The 12963-nt window shown below is 41.4% G+C and overlaps 1 protein-coding gene and 1 pseudogene across 1 annotated transcript in view; one reads left to right on the forward strand and one right to left on the reverse strand.

The window, feature by feature from the left end:
- LOC100522520 lies at positions 6881-7396 on the reverse strand (annotated as a pseudogene).
- Positions 9657-12963, forward strand: part of TOMM70 (translocase of outer mitochondrial membrane 70) — a 52853-nt gene continuing 49546 nt past the window's right edge. Inside the window, exon 1 of the mRNA XM_021071309.1 lies at positions 9657-10483. Coding sequence (XP_020926968.1) covers positions 10157-10483 — 327 coding nt within the window. The 5' untranslated portion in view covers positions 9657-10156. The remainder of the gene's footprint in view (positions 10484-12963) is intronic.

The raw sequence follows: 12963 nt of genomic DNA on the forward strand, positions 1-12963 counted from the left end.
TCCCACTAATAATAAATTCACTCTAAAAATGCCTTGGCCAAAAGGAAGGATTTTGCAGAAAAGAGTTAACATAGCATCCCAATATTGCCTCTCCTTAGAAAGACCTCCTTGCAAGGTTGGTCCTTGACTGTTATCTGGGAACTTGCCTGGTAATCAGTTCCCTGCAGTGACATAAAACTTGTCCTAACTAATGAGTGGCCTAAATTGCTTGTACAACCTTATGGTTAATGCTGAATGACTGCTTTTCTTCTGAAAGTCTGGAGTTTTGGTACATGCCGGGCAGAGTGTGCCTACATGACAAGCAGCCAATAAAAGCCTCGGGTTCTGAGGCTCCAATGAAATTCCCTGATACATACACTAGGCATAAGTTGTCATGATTCGGTGCTGGAGGATTAGCACATTATGTGTGTCTCCACTAGGAAAGGATGCTTGGAAGCTTGAGGCAGGTTTCCTCTGGACTTGGTCTCAGCTTCTTTTCACTTTGCTGATTTTGCTTTGTGTCCTTTTACTGTTATCAGTCTTAGCTATGAGTACAACTATATGCTGAGCCCTGTGAGTACTTCTAGAGAGCCACCAAACCTGGAGGGTGGTCTTCAGGACCCCCGGTGCAGGAAGGAAAGGGAACTCTTCAAATATTGGACCAAAAATTCTCCCAAAGAAATTGACCCCAAGAGAAAAAGAATTTGATCTACATTATATAAAGTTGGTCCACCTCCATTTTTTCCTACTTAAACCCATTTCTTTAAAAATTGGAGATGAAGATGGCTTACCATTTTGCCTGGCCTAGAGTTCTTTTAACAAACCTGGGGCAGCAAAGAAGAGTATCAGCAGGTGTCAAGTCTTGGCAGCTGGGAGAGAACTGCTCTTCCATCTTGCCTGGAAAGCCAGGGCCTGAGAGGAGGGAGGCTGTGCTGCAGCCTGGGAGCCCAGCTGCCAACTTTCCCTGGCAGGGGCCTGGACACCTGCCTTGAGGAGATGCTACTTCCAGGGGCACAGGACCAAGGGGAGCTGCCCTTTGACCCTGTTCTAATGCTGTGCTTCACCAAGCCACAGTGTTTACTCTAAGTGTCCAGAGACTGAGAAGGCTGCAGTTTTCTAGAGAGTTTGAGTGTATACTTAAGTATTTGTACTTAAATATGAAAGGAATGACCTTCTCTTAAGGTGTAGGAAACTAGTGGTCTGCATGTTCTCATAAAGTGTCAGGCATTAAGCGTATTCAGGCAAGCAGTGTAAAATGAAGTAGCTTTGCAATGCCCTCCTTCATATTCACTGCTTCAGAAGACTGCAGTAATGAAAAGATGATATTCCCTTTATTTCATTCTTTTGTTCAATTGTTTCCCTTTATTTCATTCTCTATAGTCCATATATATATATATATAGTCTTTTTGTCTTTTTAGGGCCACACCCATGGCATATGGAGGTTCCCAGGCTAGGGGAATTTCTCATGGGTCTCCAGCCTGCTGGCTTACTCTGCAGATTCTGGACTTGCTAGCCTCCATAGTCATGTGAGCCAATTCCTTAAAATCTCTGTATATTGCAGTGGTAGTTGTGTTACACATGTGTTAAAACTACACGTGTTAAAACTTCACAGAACTATAACACACACAAATGAGTGCATGTATTGCTAGTAAAATTTGAGTAAGTTCTCTGGATTGTATCAACGTCCATTTCCTGATTTTGATATTGCCCTGTAGTTATGCAAATTGTCAATATTGAGAAAGGTGAAATGAAAGGTATGTGGAATCTCTATATACATTTATTTGCAACTTCTATAATTATTTCACTACTTATTCCATTGCGAGTTGGAATCTGATTCACTTGTGCCATGTAACATGCTTGACCCATAGAATGTGGTAGGAGTGATGTTTTAGAAAGTTTTGCAGCTTCCTTCTGGGACACATAGGACCCTCTCTCTAGGAACACTGAGCTGCCAAAATAAGTTTGACTACCCTGGCTTCCATGCTGGAAAGGCCACAAGAAGATGCTCCACTTGAGAGTCTCTTGAGGCCAATTTTCAAGCTATCTTCACCAAGGCGTCGCTGAGGCCAATTTTCAAGCTATCTTCACCAAGGGGTCGCTGAGTGATACCATCACTGAGTGAACCCATCTTAAACCCTCCAGACCAGCCTGTCCAGCAAAAGAGTTAACTCTGTTGACACAGCAGAAGTCAATCAACACTTGCCCAAACTCCTGAGCAACGAAATTGTAAGATGTAATAAAAGAGTTGTTTAAATCACTACCACTTGGGATAATTTGTCAAGCAACAATAGTAAATGGAACATAGGTACAGAAACTATTTTTAACAGTTTTACATTTTTTCATAATTTAACAAAATTGAGTCTCATTTTTGGAGTTGAGGCTATTTTCCACTAGTTAGGAAAACAAAAGGTAAATATGGGCAAGAATAGCTTAGAGGATCTCAGGTTCAGTGCTATACCAATGCTAGGATCATTAGACTAGTAACCAGGGTCTAATAGGGATAAATTAGAAAATGGTTGGATGCTCCACTGCAGGCCCATTTACTCAGTGATGGACCAGCATCTTCACACAAAACAGAAAAAGGAATACTTTTCTCCAGGCAGATACAGCCTGATACCAGACTGTGGAGAACAAAATATAGGCTATACATCAGCCCCCACTTCTCCCAGCATGCTTGTGTAGGGAAAAATTAGTATAACCTATACATTTTTTTTTTTTTTGGCAGCATCCACAACATGCGGAAGTTCCTGAGCCAGAGGTTCAACTCAGTTTCAGCAAGAAAAATGACAACACCAGATCCTTCACTGAGCCACCAGGGAACTCCATTATAACTTATACCTTTAATAATAAAAGTATCTTTATAAATTAAAGTGCAAAGCAACATCTCTATATTTGCAAATGACATAAGTTCTTGTGGGTGGCAATGAACTAAGCTGATGAGGATGGAAAGATCTTATGATCTGTGTGAGTGGGCAGAAAAGTGGCAAATGAGTGCCTAAAGTATACATGTGAGCTAACAGTCACAGCTAAGGAGACGGATCTAGGGTTATTGTAGATTGTTCCCTGGATAATACAGAGGCTTCTTCTGACAGCAAAAAGAGCAACCACTTGATTGAATCATTAAAGTGACATCTCCCCTGAGAAGCAAAGCAGTACCACCCACTCAACTGATGATTTGATGGAAGTTGAATAAGGCAGAAACATCAGAAGAAAGATTGGGAAAAAATTAACAGCGTGAGGACTCAGAAGAAATAAGGGCTTCTATATGTCATGAGTGGAATATGAAGGACAAATCAAGCAGGACCTACTGGAAGGAGCTGCAGTGGTAGAGGAGGTAGCAGTGAACACAGCATGCTTGGGACTGGGAACTAGTAGCTATGATGATGGTGATGGCAGCAGTAGCAACAACTGAGTTGGTTTCCCAGCTGATATCAGTGGTACTGGACAACAATGTTGGCCCCAGACCATTAAAGTTGGCAACAGGAATGGAGATAAAGCAGTAGTCAGGAAACTGGCAAATAAATACTTCATAGAACTATTCAGCATTGACCACATTTCAGGTATTTTGTTGGGTAGATAAGTGTTAACAAATACTCATTATATGTCCAGCCCCTAACAGATGTAGGAATACAAAGGTAACTATAGCATGGTCTCTACCCTTCAGGGTCTCAAAATTGAGTATGGGGAGCACACATGAGAACAAATAATTATGGCAATGTGGTAATTGTAGGAATAAGTATAAAATTCTGTATAGCCCAACGCAAAGACAGAAAACATATAGTACCAGAGTAGACATTTTGTTAGACAATGTACAAGATACAGGTTAAATGAGAAGAGAGGCACTAGAGGTTGGGAAATAATACAACATTCAAGAAAGATGAAGGAAATGGACAAAAAAAAGAGAAAAAAGAAGGGAAGAAACTATTTATTGAGCACCTATTATGTGCCAGACTTTTTTTTTTTTTTTGGTCTTTTTGCCTTTTCTAGGGCTATTCTCGTGGCATATGGGGGTTCCCAGGCTAGGGGTCAAATCGGAGCCACAGCCACTGGCCTACGCCACAGCCACAGCCACGCCAGATCTGAGCCTCATCTGCAACCTACACCACAGCTCATGGCAATGCCAGATCCTTAACCCACTGAGCAAGGTCAGGGATAGAACCTGCAACCTCATGGTTCCTAGTCGGATTCGTTAACCACTGCACCACAATAGGAACTCCAATGTGTCAGACATATTTTTAAGTGTTTTTGCATATTTGAACTGGGAAGTGGCAGAGGGCATGAAAAAGAAGAAAAACATTTTAAATATAGCAAAGAATCAATAAGACTTCACAGCTGATTTTGTGTTTACATATGTATATATTGGTACATTCACTTGAGTAGGTAGGGTTGGAAAAAAGAAAGGTCCAAAAAGTGTGGGTAATCAGTAAAGTAATAGTACTATGAGAAAAAAAGGATTATACCAAGGAAAAGAATAAAGAGGAAAAACAATGTGTTATATTTTTTAAAATGAGGCAACCAGGCAAAGCTGTTCAGCAAACAACAGGAAATTACAGGACTAGAGGTGGAGAGATAAGTCATTGGGATAGTGTAGATAGAGCTATGGTACCCAAAACAATGTGATGTACTTTGGTTACTGGTGAAGAGAATGCAGATAGAGAATTTATTGTTATGGATTTCATACTTGAGGAAGATCTAGAGGTGTGCTGTCCAATATGGTAGCCCTTAGCCGTATGAAGCTACTGAAAGCAATTTAAATTAAAACAAAAAATTTAGTCAACTAGCTATATTTCAAATGCTCAATAGCCACATGTGGCTACCATATAGGACATCAGATATACAATGTTTCTAACATCACAGAAAGTTCTATTGGACAGTATGTATCTAGAGACTGGTCAGAGAGTAGAATTTAATCTCCTGAAAACCAGGGAAAATAACATTTCAAGTTAAGAATGACCCATGTTAAGTGCCCCATTAAAGCATAGGAAAGATAAAAACAAACAACGTGTGATTTTAAAGCAATTTCAGAATAGCAATAAAGCTAGAAACTAGCTTACAAGAGATTTTGGATGAAATGGGTGATAAATAGGTAGATGTAACAAGTAGAAATAATTTTTCCTTTTTATTGCTTTTTTTTTTAGGGCCTCACCCGTGGTACATGGAGGTTCCCAGGCTAGGGGTCGAATCGGAGCTACAGCTGCTGGCCTATACCACAGCCATAGCAACACAAGATCCAAGTCGCATCTGTGACCTACACCACAGCTCATGGCAACACCAGATCCTTAACCCAATGAGCGAGGCCAGGGATCGAGCCCGCAACCTCATGGTTCCTAGTCAGATTAATTTCTGCTGCACCACAATGGGAACTCCCAGCATAAATAATTATTTCGAGTAATTTTTCATTGAAAAAAAAAAACAGAAAAGAATGGAAACATAAGGAAGAGTTGAAAAAGAATCAACTTGTGCATGTGTGTGCCTAAGAGAAGCATGTTTGTGGACCCACTGGAAGGCTTGGCCACCAATCAACAAAGCAGCTATCCCCTAACTACCAATCAAAAAGACTTCCATGTAGGAGTTCCTGTCATGGCTCAGTGATAACGAACCTGACTAGTATCCATGAAGGCAAGGGTTCGATCCCTGGCCTTTCTCAGTGGGTTAACCAATTAGGCGTTGTTGTGAGCTGTGGTGTAGGTCACAGACTTGGCTTGGATCTGGCGTGGCTATGGCTGTGGTGTAGGCCTGCAGGTGTAGCTCTGATTCAACCACCTGGGAACTTCCATATGCTGAGGGTACTGCCCTAAAAAGACAAAAAAAAATAAATAAATAAATAAAAGAAAAGAAAGAATTTCATGTAGCAATGACAATTGAGGGAACAGACTCATACAATTTTAAAGCTATGAGATCTTTAGGAATCATCTAATCTACTGGTCACATCATATAGAAAGTAGAAGTGCCCAGTCACACACACACATCTTAGTAGTATTAAAATTTAGAGTAAGAACTCAGGTGTTCTGCAGCCTAGGCCATTAGATATTCAGCTTCATTCAACTGCCACCTAAGATACAGACCAAGAAAGTGAAGAAAGCTTCTACTGAGTTCCATTAACCTAGCAAGAAAATATCTATGTTCACAAACAAAAGTTCAATTTTTATTTTTATTTTTTTAGGATTGTGTAATTGTTCTGTTTAGCTCTTTTGAACTCTAAGCATGTAGTCTTAGTTTTATTTAGAGGATGAGTTAGCTTCTCAAATTAATGCTTAAGACATTTATCCATACTTAACAAGAGTGGTATCAGAGGCTATAACACAATCAGGTATTCTGAATTCTTTTATGTTAAATAGGAACATTTTCTCAATACTACTTTTAAGTCACACCTCATTTATTTTCCTCCTAAGGACCTTCATAGGCTTTTTAAAAATAGTTTAAAGACTTGTAATAAACCACAGTTTGCTAAGAGTAGAGGTACTCTGGTTAATGCTCAAAATGGTGTGGCCAGAGGAAAAGCAAGCATTATTAAATATGAATGCAATCCTTAGCAACACAAATTGAAACTTTTTTTCCAAAAAAAAAAAAAAAGCTAGCCCAAAAAAGTTCTCATTCTATAAAGATTTATCATTTCCAAATCACAGTGAAAGGAACTTGAATAATTTACTTATTTTGTTTTCTACTATGTGCCTTAAAGATACCTCACTAAAAACTGGTATCTAACACAAGAGAATGACATATGCAGAATGTAATAGTAGTGACAGTACTGAGATTGATTGTTACAGACATGTTCAAACACTGCATATTAAATGCTTACACCCTAATTGATATAGAGCATTGGCCCAATAACAAAAATAGAGAACAGTAGCTGGAAATTTATCTCATTCATGTTCAAGATAAAAGGGTTAACCATTCTTTCCATTATTTTCCGCAGATAAGTCCTTTCTTTCATATTTAAATCTGCTGGCAACTGAATTCTGACTTTTTTCCAAACTACTGTATGAAGAGGATGCTGAAGGCCATCACAACACAGCATACTGCAACATAAGGACTCTTCTGTTCATCAATTCTAGCACACTTCCAAAGTATACCCAACAATCCAGTTTTATTTCTGTCCAGTAGGCTGGGTGCCAAGGATCAGATTTAAGTACAGGTACATATAAGCAGCAAGATTACAGTCAACAGACTCTGAAAGTTGAAAATGGCAGACATAGTGAGGCCGGCAAAGCCCCAGCTACATCACCCTTCCTGGCTCAAAATTTCAATTTTTAAAAAAATGAGACATCGCCTTTAACATTTAGAAAAACAGAAAATTAGGCATTTGAGTGTCTAATAATTTGTAACATACATTACACTAAAAAGACCTTAAGAATTATCTAATTAAATCTTTAATATAACTTGAAAGGTGTGTGATTTCAGTACTTCACAGCTTAGAAATTTAGGCATCAGGTCTGTAAGGTTACAGAAGTAGTGACACTTTTACTCAGTTCTATGTTAGAATCACTTAAGAAATGGTAGAGAAAATGGGAGAAAGAGATGAATAGGCTAGGGAATGGAAATTAGATGTTTAACAAAGTATTAAAGTAACAATGGCAAATTCAAGTACTGATGCGGATTTTAAAAATAAAACCAAAGAAAACCAAACCTTTACATAAATATCAGCTAATTAAACAAAATGTTTCAAGTAGCTCTAACTTGTCTTTAGGGAATTGGGTGGCTGGAAACTGGGGTTGGAAGACTTTTCAAAGTAACTTTTGGCTTGTAGCTATAACAATCTATTACCTATTCCAATAAATAAATATTTGCTTTAAAAACTTTTTTTTTTTTTTTTTCTTTTCTAGGGCTGCACCCAAGGCATATGGAGGTTCCCAGGCTAGGGGTCTATTCGGAGCTGTAGCCGCCGGCCTACGCCAGAACCAGAGCAATACGGTATCCCAGCCTGCAACCCACACCACAGCTCATGGCAATGCCAGATCCTTAACCCACTGAGCAAGGCCAGGGATCAAACCCGCAACCTCATGGTTCCTAATTGGATTCGTTAACCACTGAGCCATGACAGGAACTCCTGCTTTAAAAACTTTAAATGTTTTAATTCCTACCAATAGTTTGTAATTACTAGCATTCTGAATCTTATGAGGCTGTAGAAAAACTTAAATTTCAGGAAAGAAAAATCCTACTGTTCTGAAAAAGCAAAGGAAAAATTTCTTTAAGGAGATAGGAGACTTGCCTTTGGGGGATGGGAATCAGGAAGGAAGAGAAGTTGTTGCCTGGAACAATCACTATTTGATCAAATAATTCTATTGCTATTATTTTTAGCTCCTCTAAAAACGCCTGTTGCTAAGGAACCCGATTGCCTGAAAGCAATTTACTAATAGGAACTCAGGGGAAGCAAAAGAGCAAAGCAATAATCCTGAAACTTTCCAATTAGGCCATTCTAATTTAGTCAGTCTATTTTGGTACCACTTAATAAATTATCTCCTTTCAATCTTTATGCAGTGCTGTTGTGGTGTTGAAAATCCTCAGTTGTATCCCAAAACAAAATGATCATTTGTAAATTTTTTTTTTTTTTTTTTTTTTTTTTTTTTGTCTTTTTGGGGCTGCACCGGAGCATGTGGAAGTTCCCAGGCTAGGGGTCTAATTGGAGCTGCAGCTGCCCACCTATGCCACAGGCACAGCGAGCAACTCTGGATCTGAGCACATCTGTGACCTGCACTGTAACTTTCCACAATGCTGGATTCTTAACCCACTGAGCCAGGCCAGGGATAGAACGTGCATCCTTATGGATATTTGTCCGGGTTCTTAACCTGCTGAGCTACAACAGGAAATCCCATTTGTAAATTTTTAATGTAAGGTGTGCACAGTATATGTGAAATGAGAAGCCGTAGTTGGGAATTCTGATTTTCTATTAATTCTTTTCTTTTTGAAAATACTGTGAATTCTAAACAATTCCTTGCAGGGGAAATTTCTGTATTTTAAGAGGTCTAGTGCAGATCATGTGGAAACGATTTGACAGTTCTTAGATACATGAAAGCCTTGAGTTGAAATTTCAACTTGGGAATGTGGCAAGAGGACTGAAACATCTAGTGCAAAACAGGAATGACAACGGGCGTTTCACAGCGCTGGGGAGAGCCTGTATGCTCCAGGGAGCGAGGTGTGGGCTGGGGTGTTAGGCGGAATCCGGTACGACACAAATACATATAGGAAAGGTGGGAACTCTGGGTTTTCCGCATTTCTACCTACTCAGTTCGGGAACCTCATAACAACGCAGAGACGGCATGGCTTTCGCAATTGGTGTGGAATGTAAGTCGCAGGGACCCCGTTCAAGCCATTTTGACTGGGGCCAACTAGATTTGCCCGTTTCTACCGTCTGAGTTCTGCTACCTGTTGTTGCCCCCAATGACCTCAAATTAGTCCAAACTAAAACCTGGCCATGGTAGAGCTAAGATCAGTGATACAGCAGGCTAACGTCAGCTTTGGGCTCTTTCCTCATACATCTTTAAAAGTCCTTCCAATCCGTTGGTTTCCTCTGACACGTGAACAACCGAGCCAACGGCCTCCCGGCTCTGAGAAGCGCCAACGTGGCAGTAACAAGAAAAATGTGTGGTCCAAATTCTACCAATGAACTGAGTGGCTCGGCCTATGCCCCGCCCACCATTCCTTACAGCCAATAACCTTCATAACTCTTCGCCACTCCCGCCCATTCTTAGAGCGGCTTCGAGCTTTTTCCTATACTCGCGTGAGCGCTGTAAAACCGCTAGATATGCGGCTCGCCCCAGCCTCCCTAGAGCATAGGGCCCTCTGCCCTTCGTTACTGAAGGCGTAGGGGACGGCGTCGGATACCACCGAAGTCACAAGGCCGCAGAAGTTAGTCTCACAAACAGCAGCGAGAGGAAAGAAAAGAGAAAGAACTGCCTGGGTTGTTCACTTCACGCCCAGCACCTTGACCCGGAACTATTCTACACTTCTCCTCCCCCATTCTCGGTTGAGAAGGGAAGAGAAGAACCGCCAGTTCTGGCCCGGCATGCCTTGGGCTTCCGGTGACCTCTGGCCCTTTTCTGTCGTCCGCTCTTGCTGCCTAGCGTGCTCGCTCGCTCACTGCTTTCCTTCCGTGACTCGCTCCGGTTTACGTTCGCACGCTGCCTGGTGACTGTGGCGCCAGCGACAAGCAGGGAGGCGGTGGCGGAGGACACCCGTCATGGCCGCCTCTAAACCTGTGGAGGCGGCGGTGGTCGCAGCGGCTGTGCCCAGCTCCGGGAGTGGAGTGGGCGGTGGCAGTGCGACTACAGGCCCGGGCACCGGGGGCCTGCCGCGATGGCAGCTCGCCCTGGCAGTCGGAGCGCCCCTGCTGCTGGGCGCGGGTGCCATGTACCTGTGGAGCCGGCAGCGGCGGCGCCGGGAGACCGGGGGCCGAGGCGACGCCGGCGGCCTGAAGCGCAACAGTGAACGGAAGACCCCGGAGGGCAGGGCAAGTCCGGCTCCGGGCAGCGGACACCCCGAAGGCCCCGGTGCTCACCTGGAAATGGTGAGAAGCATCCCCGGGCTGTGGAGGTGGAGCCCGGCGGGTGCAGCCTTTCCTTGGCGGGTTGTGCCGGTCAGGGGGCTTCCCATCAGACCGGGGCAGCCAAGTGGCAGCACTTGGGTTTAGGGAAACTCAATTTGGCTGCCTTTATTGAGATTGAAGTAGCCCGAGGGCACAGGTTAGCGTCCTTCGTTGACAGTTTCCTTTTGGTTTTGGAAAAATACCTGTTTTTCTTCTCAGTGACACAGCATTTATCCCTAGCGTTGTGGGTATGGAGACGTTTGTAAACGTGATGATTGTATTTAATTAACTAGTAGAGGAAGTCAAATGCCCTTAACTATTGCTACAGTACGGTATGAACTGTTTTGGTGATTTCCAAGGCCTGGAACTTAGTAATAACCTTTTAATAAAGAGCCACTCCCCTTTTTTTGAAGGGTGGAAGATGGGTAAATACAGTGACTGTTGGGTAATGAGAGTACAGTGGTGTTCAGGAGCATTTATTTCATCTGTGGGAATGAGTTTTTAAATCTTTGGGGTAGAAGCATCTTAAATTCATTTCAAAATTTTAACCTGGAAATTTACATGCCTGAAAAAGATTCTGTGATGTTAAACCATGCATCGGGATGTCTGATGAACTGCTTTGTATGGTTTTGTTGAACTGACTGTTAAATCCTTTTGGTATCTGACAGCTGTGGGGGAATTGGCCTAGCTGCATTTTACAATACTAAATGAGATGAGGTGGTGTGGAGCATTTTACCTGAGTCTGGGATTGTACAATGCAGTTACAGAGTAAATCAGAGTTCAGAGAAACCTTTGGTCAAGTAACTCCCAGTTGTATATATTTGCAAGTTATTGCCACGTTATTAAGATTGAAGACATATTTCTACTAAGTAGTCAGATTAAAGAAAGTTTTGATGTTGGAGCAAACTACCTTAGTTTAGTGTATACTATATATCAGGCATTGTGCTAGACCTTGAGAGCACCATATAATCTTCTAATGGGAGAGTAAGATACAGCGTTAACATACAAAAAGAGGGAGTTCCCATCGTGGCTCGGTGTTTAACAAATCCAACTAGGAACCATGAGGTTGTGGGTTCGATCCCTGGCCTCGCTCAGTGGGTTAAGGATCCTGTGTTGCTGTGAGCTGTGGTATAGGTCGCAGACATGGCTTGGATCCCTCGTTGCTGTGGTTGTGGCATAGGCTGCAGCTGTAGCTCCGATTAGACCCCTAGCCTGGGAACCTCCATATGCCTCGGGTGAGGTCCTAGAAAAGACAAAAAAAAAAAAAAAGATATATAGAGAGAAATGATCCAGTACAAATATGCTGGAAGATTTCATGGACTGTGAAAACTAGGAGATAATGTGCTTTATGTTGGGCTCTCCAGCATAGTTATCTCAGGAAAGTCATTTTGTCTTAGACGTTAGTGCCATCCCTGTAGAATAAGAGAATTAAAATATTGGCTCTCTTACATTTCTTCCAGCCCTGAAAATTGTTGATTATGAATGCTGTTAATGAGAGTGGTAGTCAAGGCAATTTTTTGAATTAGTCATCATTTGTCTTTTTATTTTCATATTTCTGGAATTCTCTGATCATTTTTTCTTTTGCTTATTAATTTTAAGCACAGAACAGTAGTGGATGAATGAAAAATACATAAAAGTTCTCTGTTTTATAATAATGACCAAACGTAAAGATAACTTTTATGAAAGAAACTGGGTTTTGATATTTTGTTGCAGTTTCAAATACTACCTCATCTCACCTGTTTGGCATTTGATAGAATTTAGCAAACTGTCTTTCAGATTGTAGATTTCCTTAAATCCCGTTTTTAGTTTTTCAGTGTTGTCTAAATCAACACTGTGATGATGTTTAAATTTCATAATATTTTGTAGTTTTATCAGAACACTTTTCTTATTCACCTGACTTCAGTTAAGAAATTAGACTTTAAGGGTTTTCCCATTGTGGTTCAGTGGGTTAAGAACCTGATGTCTCTGTGATGATGCAGGTCAATCACTGGCCTCATTCAGTGGGTTAAGGAACCGGCCTTGCTGCAAGCTGTGGCGTAGGTCACAGTGTTGATCCTGTGTTGTGGTGGCTGTGCCATAGGCCTAGCTGCAGCTCTGATTTGACCCCTTGCCCAGGAACTTCCATATACCACAGATGTGGCCATAAAAAGAAAAAAAAATAGACTGTAAGATTGACTTTTTTGTATAACTTAAACTGTTTTAAAATGATCACTTTTGACCCAAAATAAAACTGACCAAAACACTTGCACATTCTGTTGTTGTTCTTGTGGAATTTGTGGGGTTGTACCGGTATTTTGTTTTGAATTATTAGATAATCCTTTACTGAAGCAACAGAATCTTTTTTTTTTTTTTTAATTTTATTTTATTTATTTATTTATTTTTTGTCTTTTTGCTATTTCTTTGGGCCGCTCCCGCGGCATATGGAGGTTCCCAGGCTAGGGGTCTAATCGGAGCTGTAGCCA

The sequence above is a fragment of the Sus scrofa genome, chromosome 13 (assembly GCF_000003025.6).
Source record: "Sus scrofa isolate TJ Tabasco breed Duroc chromosome 13, Sscrofa11.1, whole genome shotgun sequence".
In the NCBI taxonomy this organism is placed as follows: Eukaryota; Metazoa; Chordata; class Mammalia; order Artiodactyla; family Suidae; genus Sus; species Sus scrofa.